At 45.1% G+C, this 13,293-nt stretch overlaps 1 protein-coding gene across 17 annotated transcripts in view; it reads left to right on the top strand.

Moving 5' to 3' along the window:
* Ncam1 (neural cell adhesion molecule 1) overlaps positions 1-13,293 on the top strand; it is a 293,739-nt gene that overhangs the window by 224,694 nt on the left and 55,752 nt on the right. For all 17 annotated transcript variants that reach the window (XM_005378123.2, XM_005378125.2, XM_005378126.2 and 14 more), the window contains exons 2-7: positions 4,166-4,240; positions 5,919-6,137; positions 7,940-8,083; positions 8,578-8,715; positions 9,804-9,921; positions 10,396-10,565. In XM_005378123.2, the coding sequence (XP_005378180.1) occupies positions 4,166-4,240; positions 5,919-6,137; positions 7,940-8,083; positions 8,578-8,715; positions 9,804-9,921; positions 10,396-10,565 (864 nt within the window). The remainder of the gene's footprint in view (positions 1-4,165; positions 4,241-5,918; positions 6,138-7,939; positions 8,084-8,577; positions 8,716-9,803; positions 9,922-10,395; positions 10,566-13,293) is intronic.

Raw genomic sequence — 13,293 nt, forward strand, 5'->3', positions numbered from 1 at the left:
AGTTTACCCTCTCTTGCATTGGTGACCGAGGCACCTTTCCAGGTGTGGCTATATCTGCCCTTCTGCTGTTTGTCTTCCTCTGCAGCCAACGTCTTCAGAACTCCCAACTTGAATGTGTTTCCTGTGAGCCACGGGAGAGACCTCAGTTCACTTTCTTCTCTCAGCTCCTACCTCCTTGAGCACATTAGAATCTGAAAAGAAGGCAGTGCTGCAAAAAGTTGCTGATTTAAGTCAAATCTATGAACTTCTTTTGGAAATCAGAATAATTCTTCTCAGTTGCTTTGCCTTAACAAGAATCCCACCTCTTCTGATAAGTACCTTGCATCCTTTATGAACTACAATTTTAATTCACTTTTCCTCAGCAACTAAGACTTTATAGCCTACTTCTGCTAGGGAGTTGGGAGTTATAAAACGTCTATCTACACCTGAAGCTGTGTGCTGAAAAGAGTCAGCCTTTCTTTCAGAACATTCATCAATTTACAAAAACACACATTTAAATTGAAAACACGTTTTAAACCCTATCAGTCTCCCACAGGGTTATTTTAGTTTTTGAAGTAAGACAGGGAGAGAGAGATCATTCAATTCTCCAATGACAGAATCTTTTTCCTGTCTGTTCACAAAGGCTAGACTTGTGTGGAAGAAAACGCTAGAGCTTTGAATTCCATTCAACCTGCTTTGAATCTTGCCCATTAAAGTCTTGAGCCTTTATTTTTCCATCTGTTAAATGGAGTTACAGTGCTTTCACTATCTGTGGGCAAAGAGAGCAGGTACATTTAGCCAAGTGAGAAAAGATGGCAGCAACCTGATTTGGAGACTTTTTTATACAAATACTCTGCTCTTTCCTCCCCGTGATTTGGAAAGAGAGCAAATGGCAACTAATTGGTTATTATACACCCATTTGGAGGTTGGAAAAAGGTTGGTAGTAGTAGAAGCATGCAGGAGAAAGAGCTGGAGTCTTGGATTAGATGATTTCCATTCTTAGCTTTGTTGCTCATTAGCTGAGTAAAGCTCAGCAAGTAATTTCATTTCTCTGAGCCTTGTTTTCCCTTTATGCAAAAAGAAAATGGTGCTATCAGCTTTCCTATCTCTCAAAACTGTTGTGAAGTCCAATGCAACAATGAAATGTGTTTTTGCAAACTACAGAGCATGAGCTGGCTGCAATATAGGCGGTTTGGGGGTAGGTACTGATTGCAGGACCTGAAAATCACTGGATGATGTCCGCCCTACCCCTGGGACCCACGCAGGTCCAAACACCTGGATCTGTAAGCCTGCATCTTTGGATGCAACCAAGATGACAGTGTTTATACAGAGAAAGTTGATGGAAAGCAAGGGATGAGGTACTATACTTTATTTGGGAAAAATGTTTTCATAAATTTTTAAAGGCATGTGTTTTCCATAGCTAGGCAGTTTCACTTACATGTGCAGCTAGAGGAAGATAAAACTTGAGGTAGGCATTGTTACTGGAAACAGTGAGAGAGGTACTAGAGAGGTGGAGGCAAGAAGCAAAACGTGGAGAGATGTTTTCAGTTTGGAGCAGGATTTCCACTTACCTCTGCTGAGGTTTAACCTTTCAAGGTTTAACATTTGTAGGAGAATAATCAGCCTTTGTGCTATAGTTAAAGCAGCCAGGCACTGATTTGCAGAGCACCTGGGGTTCCTCTGGCCCAACCTTGTCTAGTGTTTTGCGGAAGGAATCACTATCTTTTCCATGTGTGCAGAAAAAGGCCAGGAGTCTCTGTGGAAGATCTCTTTTTAAAAAAAAAAAACTTACGTGGTGATAAATGTATGCGTGGGAGCCCATGAAACTGGGAATTCCTTTGAAATTCTCATTTCTCATATCTCTCCACAGCCCGGAGATAGGTGCTGGCCACATTTGGGTATGAAAACTCTTCAGCCTGGCTGCCCCTTGAGAGTCATGTTCTTTTTGAAAAAGAGTTTTACAAAAAAAGGAGGAGGCTGTTTTTTTCACTTAGAATAAGAATATCCCTCTCAAAGCAGCGAGGGCTCTAGCACACTAACGGGATCCATATGTTGAAGCTGGCGGCTAATGCTCAGCATATGGGCCAGTGAACTTTCCAGGCAGAAATATGCCTCTAATTCTCCAAAGAATGCCCTGTAAACTCCAGAAAAGACCATTACTCAGGTGAGGGTGGTGCAAGCACAGCTTCTGGGCTTCATAGGCCCTTCTTCCTGTGGGATATGAGCTACAGAAAGCGAGAGAAGAGGCCCTAGTGTACAGCTCCTCTGTAAAACCCCAGGCCCCTCCAAAGCAGCACATGGCCTCATTGACACTGGACTTGCTCTGCACTGCTAAGGAACGGTGATGCTGAGGGCTGCTATTCAGGTGGTTTGTTACACGGACTAGGAACATCCCACCTCTGCACAGAGCCAGCACTGCATTGCTCAGAGCACCCTTCACTGGAGCCAGGAGGCCTGCGCTCTAGCCAGAAATGTCTGTAGGGAGGTTGGCACACGTCCCCTCATCTGGAAAGTGAGGAAGCAAGGCACAGTAATATCCGAGGCCTCTGGGAGCTTGCAGTAGAGAACTGAGTGGCGCCAGACTCCATCCAGAGAAGCATGGTGCGGGGGAGAGCAGCCAGCGCCCACCTCCCCGGCACCTGAGGAGATGACAGCCCTGGCCAGCATGATGCTCCAGTGCAGCCCTGGTGCCATGGGCTACGGTCAGGAAAGGGGAGAACCTTCCATTGCCCTCAGCTAAGAATTCAGTGCTGAGCCCGAATGAATTGTCAGCAGCACAGCGAGTAAGGATGGGACCAGATAACCGCGCTGTTGTTCCCGTGCAGTGTTGGGCAGAGTCTGAGCTCCCCTTCTTACTCTCACAGAAGAGAGCCCAGTGATCTCTCCCAGACTATCCTGTGCCGGTTTTCTTACCCTTACCCTTACTACTGCCCTCTTTTCAGTTTCTGGCTTCATGGCACTATCCATTTCTCTGTCTGCAACTTCTACAGGATTCTCTGTAACCTGCCTTGTCTGTTGTAGGATGGTTAGGAAGGCTGCACCCCCGACAGTCTGGTTTCCCCAGCGCACTACCTTCTCCACCCAAGCATTCCCTTTAATCCTTGTATTCTGCTGAGCACGACTGTGGTCTCTTCAATTGCACACAAACTCAGAGCTGCAGCGCGGCCCAGCCTGCAAGCCAGTCGCCATGGCAACGAGCTTTCCTTCCATTCTGCTGTGAAAAGAAAATGGCTGTTGGAAGGAAGGGCTCACTGAATCTCTGTGACCCAGCCTGTTTTGCTCAGGCCCCTCCTTCCTATTGGCTTTGAGGCCTCTGTGCATTGAACCAAGTATTGTTAGCCTTTGGCTTTCACATTTGCTTTACCTCAGAGGAGGAGAGACAGAAGGAGACTGGATTCAAGTGAATAAAACAGGCTTTTTCTAACCTAAAACTATATTTTCACGAAGGAGGAACAGTTATCTGCTCTAAGCAGATAAGCGAGGAGCAGACTAAAGACAGGAATCGGTGAGATTTTTCCTTATCGGTGTGCTGGAATGACTAAACCTATGGATATTCAAGTAGAAATTCAGAGAAAGCAGCCAGGGATGTGCGGACCTCCACAGGGTACAGCCTACAGGATCTCAGAACAATGTCTGACTAATTGGGGCGATGATGTTTGATGTTACGTAAATAGGCATGTCAGTCCTGTTATCGTGAGCGAAGGCAGGCATTTGTCTGCATCCTCTGCTTCAAAGTCAGTTTGAATCTTCATGCTGACCCCCTCTACAAGTGATGAAGCACGGTGCATGGAGGAATTCGCAAGAGACTCTTGGGCACAGATCTGAAGTGGCTTCCTACTTTGGCCACAATTACAGGGATACATAGAGTGACTGCCGAAAGCGACTGTTGGGGCTGTTTCCGTGAATCCAGAGTGTGGCTTTTTTCAACAGAACCATGAGGCTTCCCAAGGATCAGAAATGCTTAGCTTAGAGGTCACCCCGGAAGTTCCATACCAGAATGGACTGTGTCATATCTACTACTGGCTATGGCATAAGATACTTTAGTGGTGACTACTTCTCAAAATCCAAACTACCTCTACCTTTCACTCTTTCTTAAAGTGAGCTGGGGAGCCTGATTTGAATTAAAGCAATGGGTTTCATCTCAAAAATTTGAATATGTGTTTGAGCCGGACTTTGTCTTTTTTAGTTTCTCTGCAGGTGGATATTGTTCCCAGCCAAGGGGAAATCAGCGTTGGAGAGTCCAAATTCTTCTTATGCCAAGGCAAGTACCCATTGTCTCATTGCCTCGGAAGTACATCAGGCAGAAGAGAGAGACCCATGAACACGAGCTGATGGTACCTAGAATTCTGGGTGTTGTTCTGCTCTGGGGCCAGTACTGTGACCATTCCAATATCAGGGAGCTCTCAGACCTTCTTCCTCTCTCTCCAACATGCCCCAAGGTAGTGACATGTGCCATCTACACTTCTGCTTCACCAAGGAAGAAGCGTTTTCTTAGGAAAATTGGCACAACTTCCAGACAATGTATCATCTCAGATCTCCCGCACTGTCTACACCCACAGTTCTGTAAAATACATGGAAATAGCACTGGCTTAGAGATAATGCTTCAGTGGATCAATTTAAAGTTTATTTCTTAGAATCTCCTAGACCTAGAAAATCTAAAACTCGCCTGAAAGTAAATTGAATGCTGGTATCTCTCTGGTTGTAAGGACGTGGATTTTCCTGGTCTATTGTGAAAGTCAGTATATGTCCCATGGCCCCTAACAGGGGTCTCGGATATGTCACAGCTGGTGTCCATGTTGTCCATTTAGGAAATATGCTCTATTTCCACAGTTCTGACTATTATTAGGAGATGACCTGGGAAGGAAAAGACATCCGAGTAGGCCTACGGTTCTGTGTGTGTGATATGACTAGGACTCACATCATGGCAGAACCTGGAAAAAGAGCTGAGCTGGATGTGAACTGTGACATTATCAAGCCGCTTTCGGCAGAGAAGGGTCTTTAACTGCTATCATGATTTGCATCAGATGAGGAGGCTCTGGCCAATGGATGCATTCACTCCAGCTTTGCCTTCATTACAGCAATTTCAGTGATCTGGAGACACAGTCATGGAGCCTGTAGCACATCTTGCAAATAGCGATATTTATTGAAAACATGATGGGCACTGAAGGGAAGATTGCTTCATTTCCATACTAAGCATCTGTGCAGAACTGGGCGTTACTGGCTGAGAAGGATGCTGTACAGAGGCGGGGTGGGATCTCAGAGCCCTTCACCCTGCTCCAGCCCAAGGTCTAGTACTGTTCAGCAGAAGCAGCCTGCCCCTCCTAGGTACCCAGGGAAAGGAGGCATGGGTGATGTTGGCTGCTTCCTTTGCAGCATGCAATGAGATGAATTTGTTTGTCAGAGGCAGCTCTGCTGAAATGGAAGTCATGGCAGTTTGAGCAGGTAGATGCTGACATCAAAGTGGCTGGAATCTGCATTCCTAGACTAGTCAGTGTCTTTTGTCTCCAGCTCAGAAGATCACTATCTAACTCCACAAAAATAAGCTGATCATTGGGCACTGACCAACTAGGTCCTTGAGCACAGATCTTGAAACATACTACTGGCCTTTACTTCTCATTCTGTGAATCATGTTAAGTTCCTAGCTTAATGACCAAAACACAGTAGGGTCTTAATAAATTTCTCTTCTCTCACTAAGGGAAATGAGCTCAAGTGGTTGTTGAGTTCCTTCCAAATACTCTAGGAGGTATTGCGTATATAATAATTAAACACAAACCAGAGGACAGCTGTGTGACATCCTAACGTGAATGGTCAGCCGTCCCTTGCAGTCCAGCCTTGACTGGCCAGTTGTTCAGTAGTGCTTACTGAGTAGTCACTATCATTCTGGAAGGGACTTTGTCTTCTCCGTTTCAGTGGTTTGAAAGTAATCTCTTCATCTTTAGTAGCAGGAGATGCCAAAGACAAGGACATCTCCTGGTTCTCCCCCAACGGAGAAAAGCTCAGCCCAAACCAGCAGCGGATTTCAGTGGTGTGGAATGACGACTCCTCCTCCACACTCACGATCTACAACGCTGACATCGATGATGCTGGCATTTACAAGTGTGTGGTCACTGGCGAGGACGGCAGTGAGTCCGAGGCCACCGTCAACGTGAAGATCTTCCGTAAGAGATTCTCTCTTCTGTATTCTCTGTCCTCTCTTTGATCAGCCAGACTCATGAGTGGGTAGTAGAAAAGATGAGGTGACATTCAAGGGGTCAGTGAGTGTCTACAGCTTGCTTTTGCTTTCCCTCTCAAGTTTTCTGACATCACTCCAAATTCTGGTGTATCACTCAGAGTTCTCAGATGGTCTTTGGCCAACCGAGAACTCACAATCCTGATTCCTACTGGTCACAGCTGTTGCCGACTGGCCTTCATTCTTCAAATTCAAATTACCCAGTTTGCAGAAGGCTGTTAGGAGTCCCTCTTTGCCTTCCCCAAGTGTTGACTGACAGGTATAGAATTCAGGCTTCTCCTTCTTATTTAACTTCCTCTGCTCATAATGGAGTCCAAAGACCCCATGGGGTGGGGATGATTATTTGAACACTGTGTAGCACTCACAGCAGGTAGCTCTATTTCCACTGAAACCTCATGTAGAGGTGGCATCTCATTACCTTGTTATTTGGTGTCTGGTCTGTCCTGTTGGCCACAGTTGTGGTGGGTGACAGCTAATGGAACAGTATTGACCGCCCTAGTATTTACTGCCATTATGCATGCTCTCCTCCTGTTCTTTGGAATTCTCTGCTGCAGGAAAACTGGGGTAGAGCTGGGGTAGGGATCAGAGTGGGAGACCAGGAAAGGACTGATGACTTCTAGCGTCATTAGCAGAAATGTAGAAGAGGCATGTACCTATATGCTGTGCCTCATTCACATCACTGCACATGGCAGGAACCCTTGGGGAAGAAACTCCCTTCCCTGTGCAGACTCTTTTCTGCACCAAGTGTAATGAATTTGGCATTCAGTGTTGCAGAACACTGATGATATACTTCATTTCTTGTCCTGGCTGTTCCACCCGGTGTCTCTGATCAAGTGTTTGGGGAGATCCTCCTTGCACTGGTTCCTATGTCACTAGCTACTGCCTAGCAACTCAGATACAGTGTGTGCATGATGCAGTATTACAGAATGGTAACTGCCGCTGTTACCCCAGGGAATGGACTTAGAAGCCAACTGCCTCAGTGTGAAACCTGGCTCCTTGGGAGAGACACCTAATTTCAGCACTCATTTGTAAAATGCGGTTAATAATTACATCTACTTCATTGGATTGTGACGAAGATTAAAAGAGCTAATGTACAGATAGTACTGTACAGCGCTTGGCACAGTGTAAGCGCTAGTTTATGTTGAGTATTATTGTTATACTGTGTGGGGTTTTATTATTGTTATACTGTGTGGAGTATTATTGTTATACTGTGTCCTCCAACCAGAGGACAACTGAATATATGGATGGAGGTTTGCCTGCAACTCAAGTCCAGACACCGTGGCTCTAGCAAGAAGCTATCTTGTGGACTTGAGTTTGGTGCATGGTGATAGGCTTGGGTCTATTTTCAGTCTTTGGCAGGTAGCAAGCCAATTTTTCCAGCACCATTTATTAAAGAGGCTATCGTTCTTCCAGTGAGTTTGTTTGGCCCCTTTATCAAAGATTAGGTGGCTGAGTGTGTTTTTGGTTGTGGCTGTTTCTTCCAGTCTGTTCCACTGATCCTCAGGTCTGTTTTTTAGGTAGTACCAGGTTGATTTTTATGACAGTAGCTTTGTAGTATAATTTCAGGTCAGGGATTGTGATTCCACCTGACTTGTCCTTGTTGCCCAGGATTGCTTTTGCTATTCTGGGTCTCTTCTGGTTCCAGATGAATTTAAGGCATGTTTTCTCAAGATGTGTGAGGTATGCTAAGAAACCGCTATTTTCCTCACACTTCTCCCGCTCATTTTCCAGAAAAGCTCATGTTCAAGAATGCACCGACCCCGCAGGAGTTCAAGGAGGGGGAGGACGCTGTGATCGTATGTGACGTGGTTAGCTCTCTCCCCCCAACCATCATCTGGAAGCACAAAGGCCGAGACGTCATCCTGAAAAAAGATGGTGAGAACTGAATTTCTTGGTCAGTGGCTTTCCCCATGGGCTTTGAAGTTCCCTAGGTTTCCATCTCTCCCAGCCCTTGAGACACTCCAGTCTAAAGTCCAGACCCAGGGTCTGGGGATCTAGCTCAGCAACACAAGTGCCTGCCTTGCAAGTGTAAGGTCCTGAGTTCGATTTCTGGCACCAAAAAACAAAGTCCAGACCCAGATTCAGGTGCCCCAGAATCCACAGGCAGTTTCCTGCTCTAAGTGGAGATTTTATATATAAATATTCAATTGAGACACCTTATCTTCTCTCCTAAACAGAAATGAGATTTCTGGTGGACTGTGCTCTTGGCTGTATTTCAGAGCTGGGGACGCATTTTCCTATTTCACCCTAAAGCCTCACCCTATAATAAGACTAAAATTAGGAAAGAGGAAAGAGGCTCAGCTACCTGCCTGCAGATTCCAGAGTTCTCTGACTGATCCTTGGATGAACCTGCCTCTTGTGTCTTCTAGTCCGATTCATAGTCCTGTCCAACAACTACCTGCAGATCCGAGGCATCAAGAAAACAGATGAGGGCACTTACCGCTGTGAGGGCAGAATCCTGGCACGGGGGGAGATCAACTTCAAGGACATTCAGGTTGTTGTGAATGGTGAGGAGATCTATTCTTCCTGTTCTCTCGTTTGCTACAGCCTTGATTCCCCCCAGTCATTTTCTTTAATTTCTTCTTTGGTCTGTATAATAAATTCTGTCTTGATTTGTACGCACATTGCAGCTGAACCCTCTCCCCACCCTAACCTCTGGAAGTTTTTTTTCTTATTATTTTTTTCCACGTCTAATATATTTGTTTTTCAGGTCTTTTCTCAACTATGAGGGCTTTTAGTGTCTTTCATTATCCTGTAGCACTGGAAATTTTCACCATACTTACTAATAAGTTTTTATTCATCTTCATTGTCCTTATTGTTCCCATAATTGTGAAGTTGGCACCCTTGGTTCGATGTGCAGAGAAAATATTACAGTCAATTCAGATCTCAGAATAGTCGGAACCACGGTCCATAGGCTTATTAATCTTAATTTTCAGTGTCAAATAAACACACCCATGGAATTGATCTGACATTTACAAGATGTTTACAGGAAATTATAATGTCAGTACTAAGAAAATAAGTAAGTGGTGTTCGAATTGTTGTGGCTGTTGATATGTATTTTTTGCCAAACTCTCTCCCTCTCCTTCCTTTGGTAAAGACAGTTTGTGCGCAAGGTTGTTTTTGATGATTCCACAGAAATGTCACTCTGGTGAGCTGGCTCATTTCAAAATGGCATTGAACTTATAACCATCAGGAATAGTAATTTCCGGGTTTTTCCAGGATTGAGAACCCTCTTTTACCATCAAGTTTGACCAACACTGGTAATTATTTAGTGTGCATTGATTGAGAAAATATATAATGACAAATAGCTGCTATAAATCGACTGTCATTTCAACATGAGTAAAATGTAACAGTGGAGCTTCTAAACTCTTGAAAAACAATAATGCATGTTTGTGGCCAAATTGTTTCTGCAGTTTACATTAATCATTTACTGCACAAATGAATTTAGGTCCCTTCCACTAACTCTACCGCCATCCACAAGCCATGACTCCCACATGAAACTCCGTGACCTGGGAACCTTTGAAGTGCTTCTTCTCCAGGCCGTTGTATTCTCCCAAGTTTTCACAATGATTCTTGACATCTCTGTTTCCTTCAGTGCCACCCACTGTCCAGGCCAGGCAGAGCATTGTGAACGCCACCGCCAACCTGGGCCAGTCTGTCACCCTGGTGTGTGATGCAGAAGGCTTCCCAGAACCCACCATGAGCTGGACAAAGTAAGAAACCGGCTGGTGCCTTGTGTCATGGGCCAGAGAGGAAGGGGACACCATAGGGCTTTCTCCGTGCTGGCATGTCAGTGGCATGGGTGTGGATTTCTTGCAAACATCAACTCCATATGAAGAACGAATTCTTGTCTATAAGGCTCCCTTACCTTATGCACTGGATTAGTCTTTCATTTTCAGTGGGAGCAGATCCAGGAGCTGTGGCCGGGGGGATCTGTGAGTAGATCCCCCGGAGTAGTAGGAGTAGTAGTTTGTAAACTGTGAGTGCAATTTACAACCCTTGGACAGAGTCAGAGGAGTGGGCAGAGAAATAAAAGGTATACACAGAAGTACAACTTGGTGTCTTCCCTTTTTGTGAAGGCGAAGTATTCCCATTGGCCCAGTCTGCATTTTGTGGAAACTAATTAAAACAAAACGTCTTAACTCTAGGGTCAAAATGATAGTCTTTTGTATTTCTGCACCCTGTAGAGATGGGGAACCGATAGAGAATGAGGAGGACGATGAGAAGTACATCTTCAGCGATGACAGTTCTGAGCTGACCATCAGGAAAGTGGATAAGAATGACGAGGCCGAGTATGTCTGCATTGCTGAGAACAAGGCTGGCGAGCAGGATGCCTCCATCCACCTCAAGGTCTTCGGTAAGGCAGCGGGGGTCCTCTTACCCTGCACACTGGATCCATCAGAAAGACTGTCCACTCCACCTGGAATACATCCCAAAGCAACCATTTCTTACCAGTTCCACCACCTAGCCCCAGTCCAAGCCACCTTAAGCTCACCTCCACTGTGAAAGTTTCCCAGCTGGTCTCCTGCCTCCTCACCCTTGATCCTTTCCTTCCCCTCTATTCCCAGTAGCCAGAATGCCCTAAAGCCCAATGCTTTTTACAAAATCCTGATGCAACCAGAATAAAATCCACTCCTCCTGCTGTGGGCCAAATATGTGCCGGCTGCTGCCTCTGCCTCCAGCCTCATCTCCCCTTCCCTTTGGTCCACACTGGAAACTCCCCAGCCACACACTCCTGTGGGTTCCTCAAACACACCGAGCTTGTTCCTTATCTCAGAGACATTGCACTTAATGCTCTTCTGCTTAGAACAGCACTCCTGGAGATCAGCTCTATGTGATCTTCTTTTTGCCATTCTGACATCAACGCAGACTCTCCTCCATGCATCGTGCCTTTACAGCCCTGGATAGCATAGCGCCCCCATCAGCATTCTTACCGACCCTTACCCCTGTCAGCCTCTTCCAGTACTCTTACTGCGTCTTCTTCATGCACTTACCAGTACTTGAGTTAATTTCATTAACATAGATGCTTGGGGGATTGTTTATTTCCTATGTCCACTAACATATAAACTCCAGGCTTACACATTGCTTTCTTCCTGGCACTACAAACAGCACCAGACTCATAAGAGGCCTTGGGTAAATATCAGTGACCAACCAAATGGCTGCCTCACCCTTTTTGTTTTGTTTTGTTTTTGTTTTGTTTTGTTTTGTTTTTTTCCCGGTACCGGGAATCGAACTCATGACCTTGTGCTTGCCAGGCAAGCGCTGTGCCGCTGAGCTAAATCCCCAGCCCCCTGCCTCACCTTTTTTGGCTTCTTTCACTGGCCTTTTTGAAACTGTCGCAGTGAGTCATGCGGAGTCCCTGCTTCACTACTCACTGTGTCATCATAACCTCAGCGAACTAAACTTCCTTTCATTTCCGAACCGAAAAGCATTTTGACCTGACCTTCAGAAAGGAATTCATTTCAGAAAACTGTTTACCCTTGTGGCTCTCAACTCTCTCTACTTATCTGTTTAAAAAGCACAGAGAAGCTGGCGCACTGTAGATGGTACAGTTCAAGTATAGATGTCTGAGGAGCAGCCCTGGGCACGCCCCTCCCAGGTAGTCAGAATGTGGACCTGGGAACCATCCATGGGACCAGCTTTTTTAGCCTGATCAAGGCTGTGTGTAAGCATGCAGTTGAAAATCAAGTATGTGTATGCAAATGGTCCTGCTAATCACAGATGATCCTTATTTATTCCTTGATGACAGCTGGATTCAGAAATAGGTTATCAGTTTGAGATAACCGGAAGTACTTGAGAATGAAAGCTGAACTTCATGAAAAATATCCTTGGTAGACTTCACACGAATCTCCCCACATTCTGAGTAAATTCTTCCATATCATAGAAAAGGACAGATTGATTCATTAATTCTTTTCCTCCCTTTAACAAATATTTATTCCGTATCAGTGATACTGGACAGAGGGGCTACAGAGATGAGTAGAATATTTTAAAATCTTTTTTATCAGTATATATTTGCAATAGGAAATACATTCACTGTGGGGAGTTGGTACATCTACTTCACATCTTCATCCTTTTACTTCCCTTTCATCTTTCTACCCATCACTCTCCTCCATCCCTGATCCCCTCTGACCCTGAAAAACAGAAGATGATGAACCTATAAGAATTCTAATAATAATAGACAGTGTCAGCCAAGGATATTTAAGAGCCTTCTTTGGACCCAGTCATTACCAAGTGAACAAAGATGAATAATATGGACTCTGGTCTCATCAGTAGGTTCATAGACTAGTGTACGTGCCTACTACAGAAATTTTAAATGACAACTCCTTACAATAACTTCATAGTGACAATTTGCAGTGTTTTATAAGGAAAGATCTCTGGTCCTGTGTGACGTGGGTTAGAGAAGTCATAGAAACAATGCACTGTTTTGTAGGTGGGAGTGACAGATGAGGAAGGGCTGGAGGAGCATTTCGGGCAGGAAGTGCACAGAGCAGAGGCAGGAGAAGCACCTGTTGTGTTGCATGTGAGCTGCTTGTGCACAAGACAGCCTGTTTGGCTCAGAGATTTGTTCCCAGCACCTCAGACAGTACCTGGAACAGTAGGCATTAGCATTTGAATACTATAAATGGAGGGCTGGCCTTCAGTTCTTTATGAATCAAAGTTCCCATGAATCAAACTATAACTTAGGCAGCAAGGAGTCCAAGCTGGAATTCTGTTATCATCACTTGTCTTTGAGGTATTAACCCCACACAGTATAACAATAATACTCAACATAAACTAGCGCTTACACTGTGCCAAGCGCTGTACAGTACTATCTGTACATTAGCTCTTTTAATCTTCAGCACAATCCAATGAAGTAGATGTAATTATTAACCGCATTTTACAAATGAGTGCTGAAATTAGGTGTCTCTCCCAAGGAGCCAGGTTTCACACTGAGGCAGTTGGCTTCTAAGTCCATTCCCTGGGGTAACAGCGGCAGTTACTGTTCCGTAATACTGCATCATGCACACACTGTATCTGAGTTGCTAGGCAGTAGCCAGTGACATAGGAACCAGTTCACCCTCAGTTTATTGCCATACTGCTTGTAC

Source organism: Chinchilla lanigera, unplaced genomic scaffold (genome assembly GCF_000276665.1).
Source record: "Chinchilla lanigera isolate Chin_1 unplaced genomic scaffold, ChiLan1.0 scaffold00011, whole genome shotgun sequence".
Lineage (NCBI taxonomy): Eukaryota > Metazoa > Chordata > Mammalia > Rodentia > Chinchillidae > Chinchilla > Chinchilla lanigera.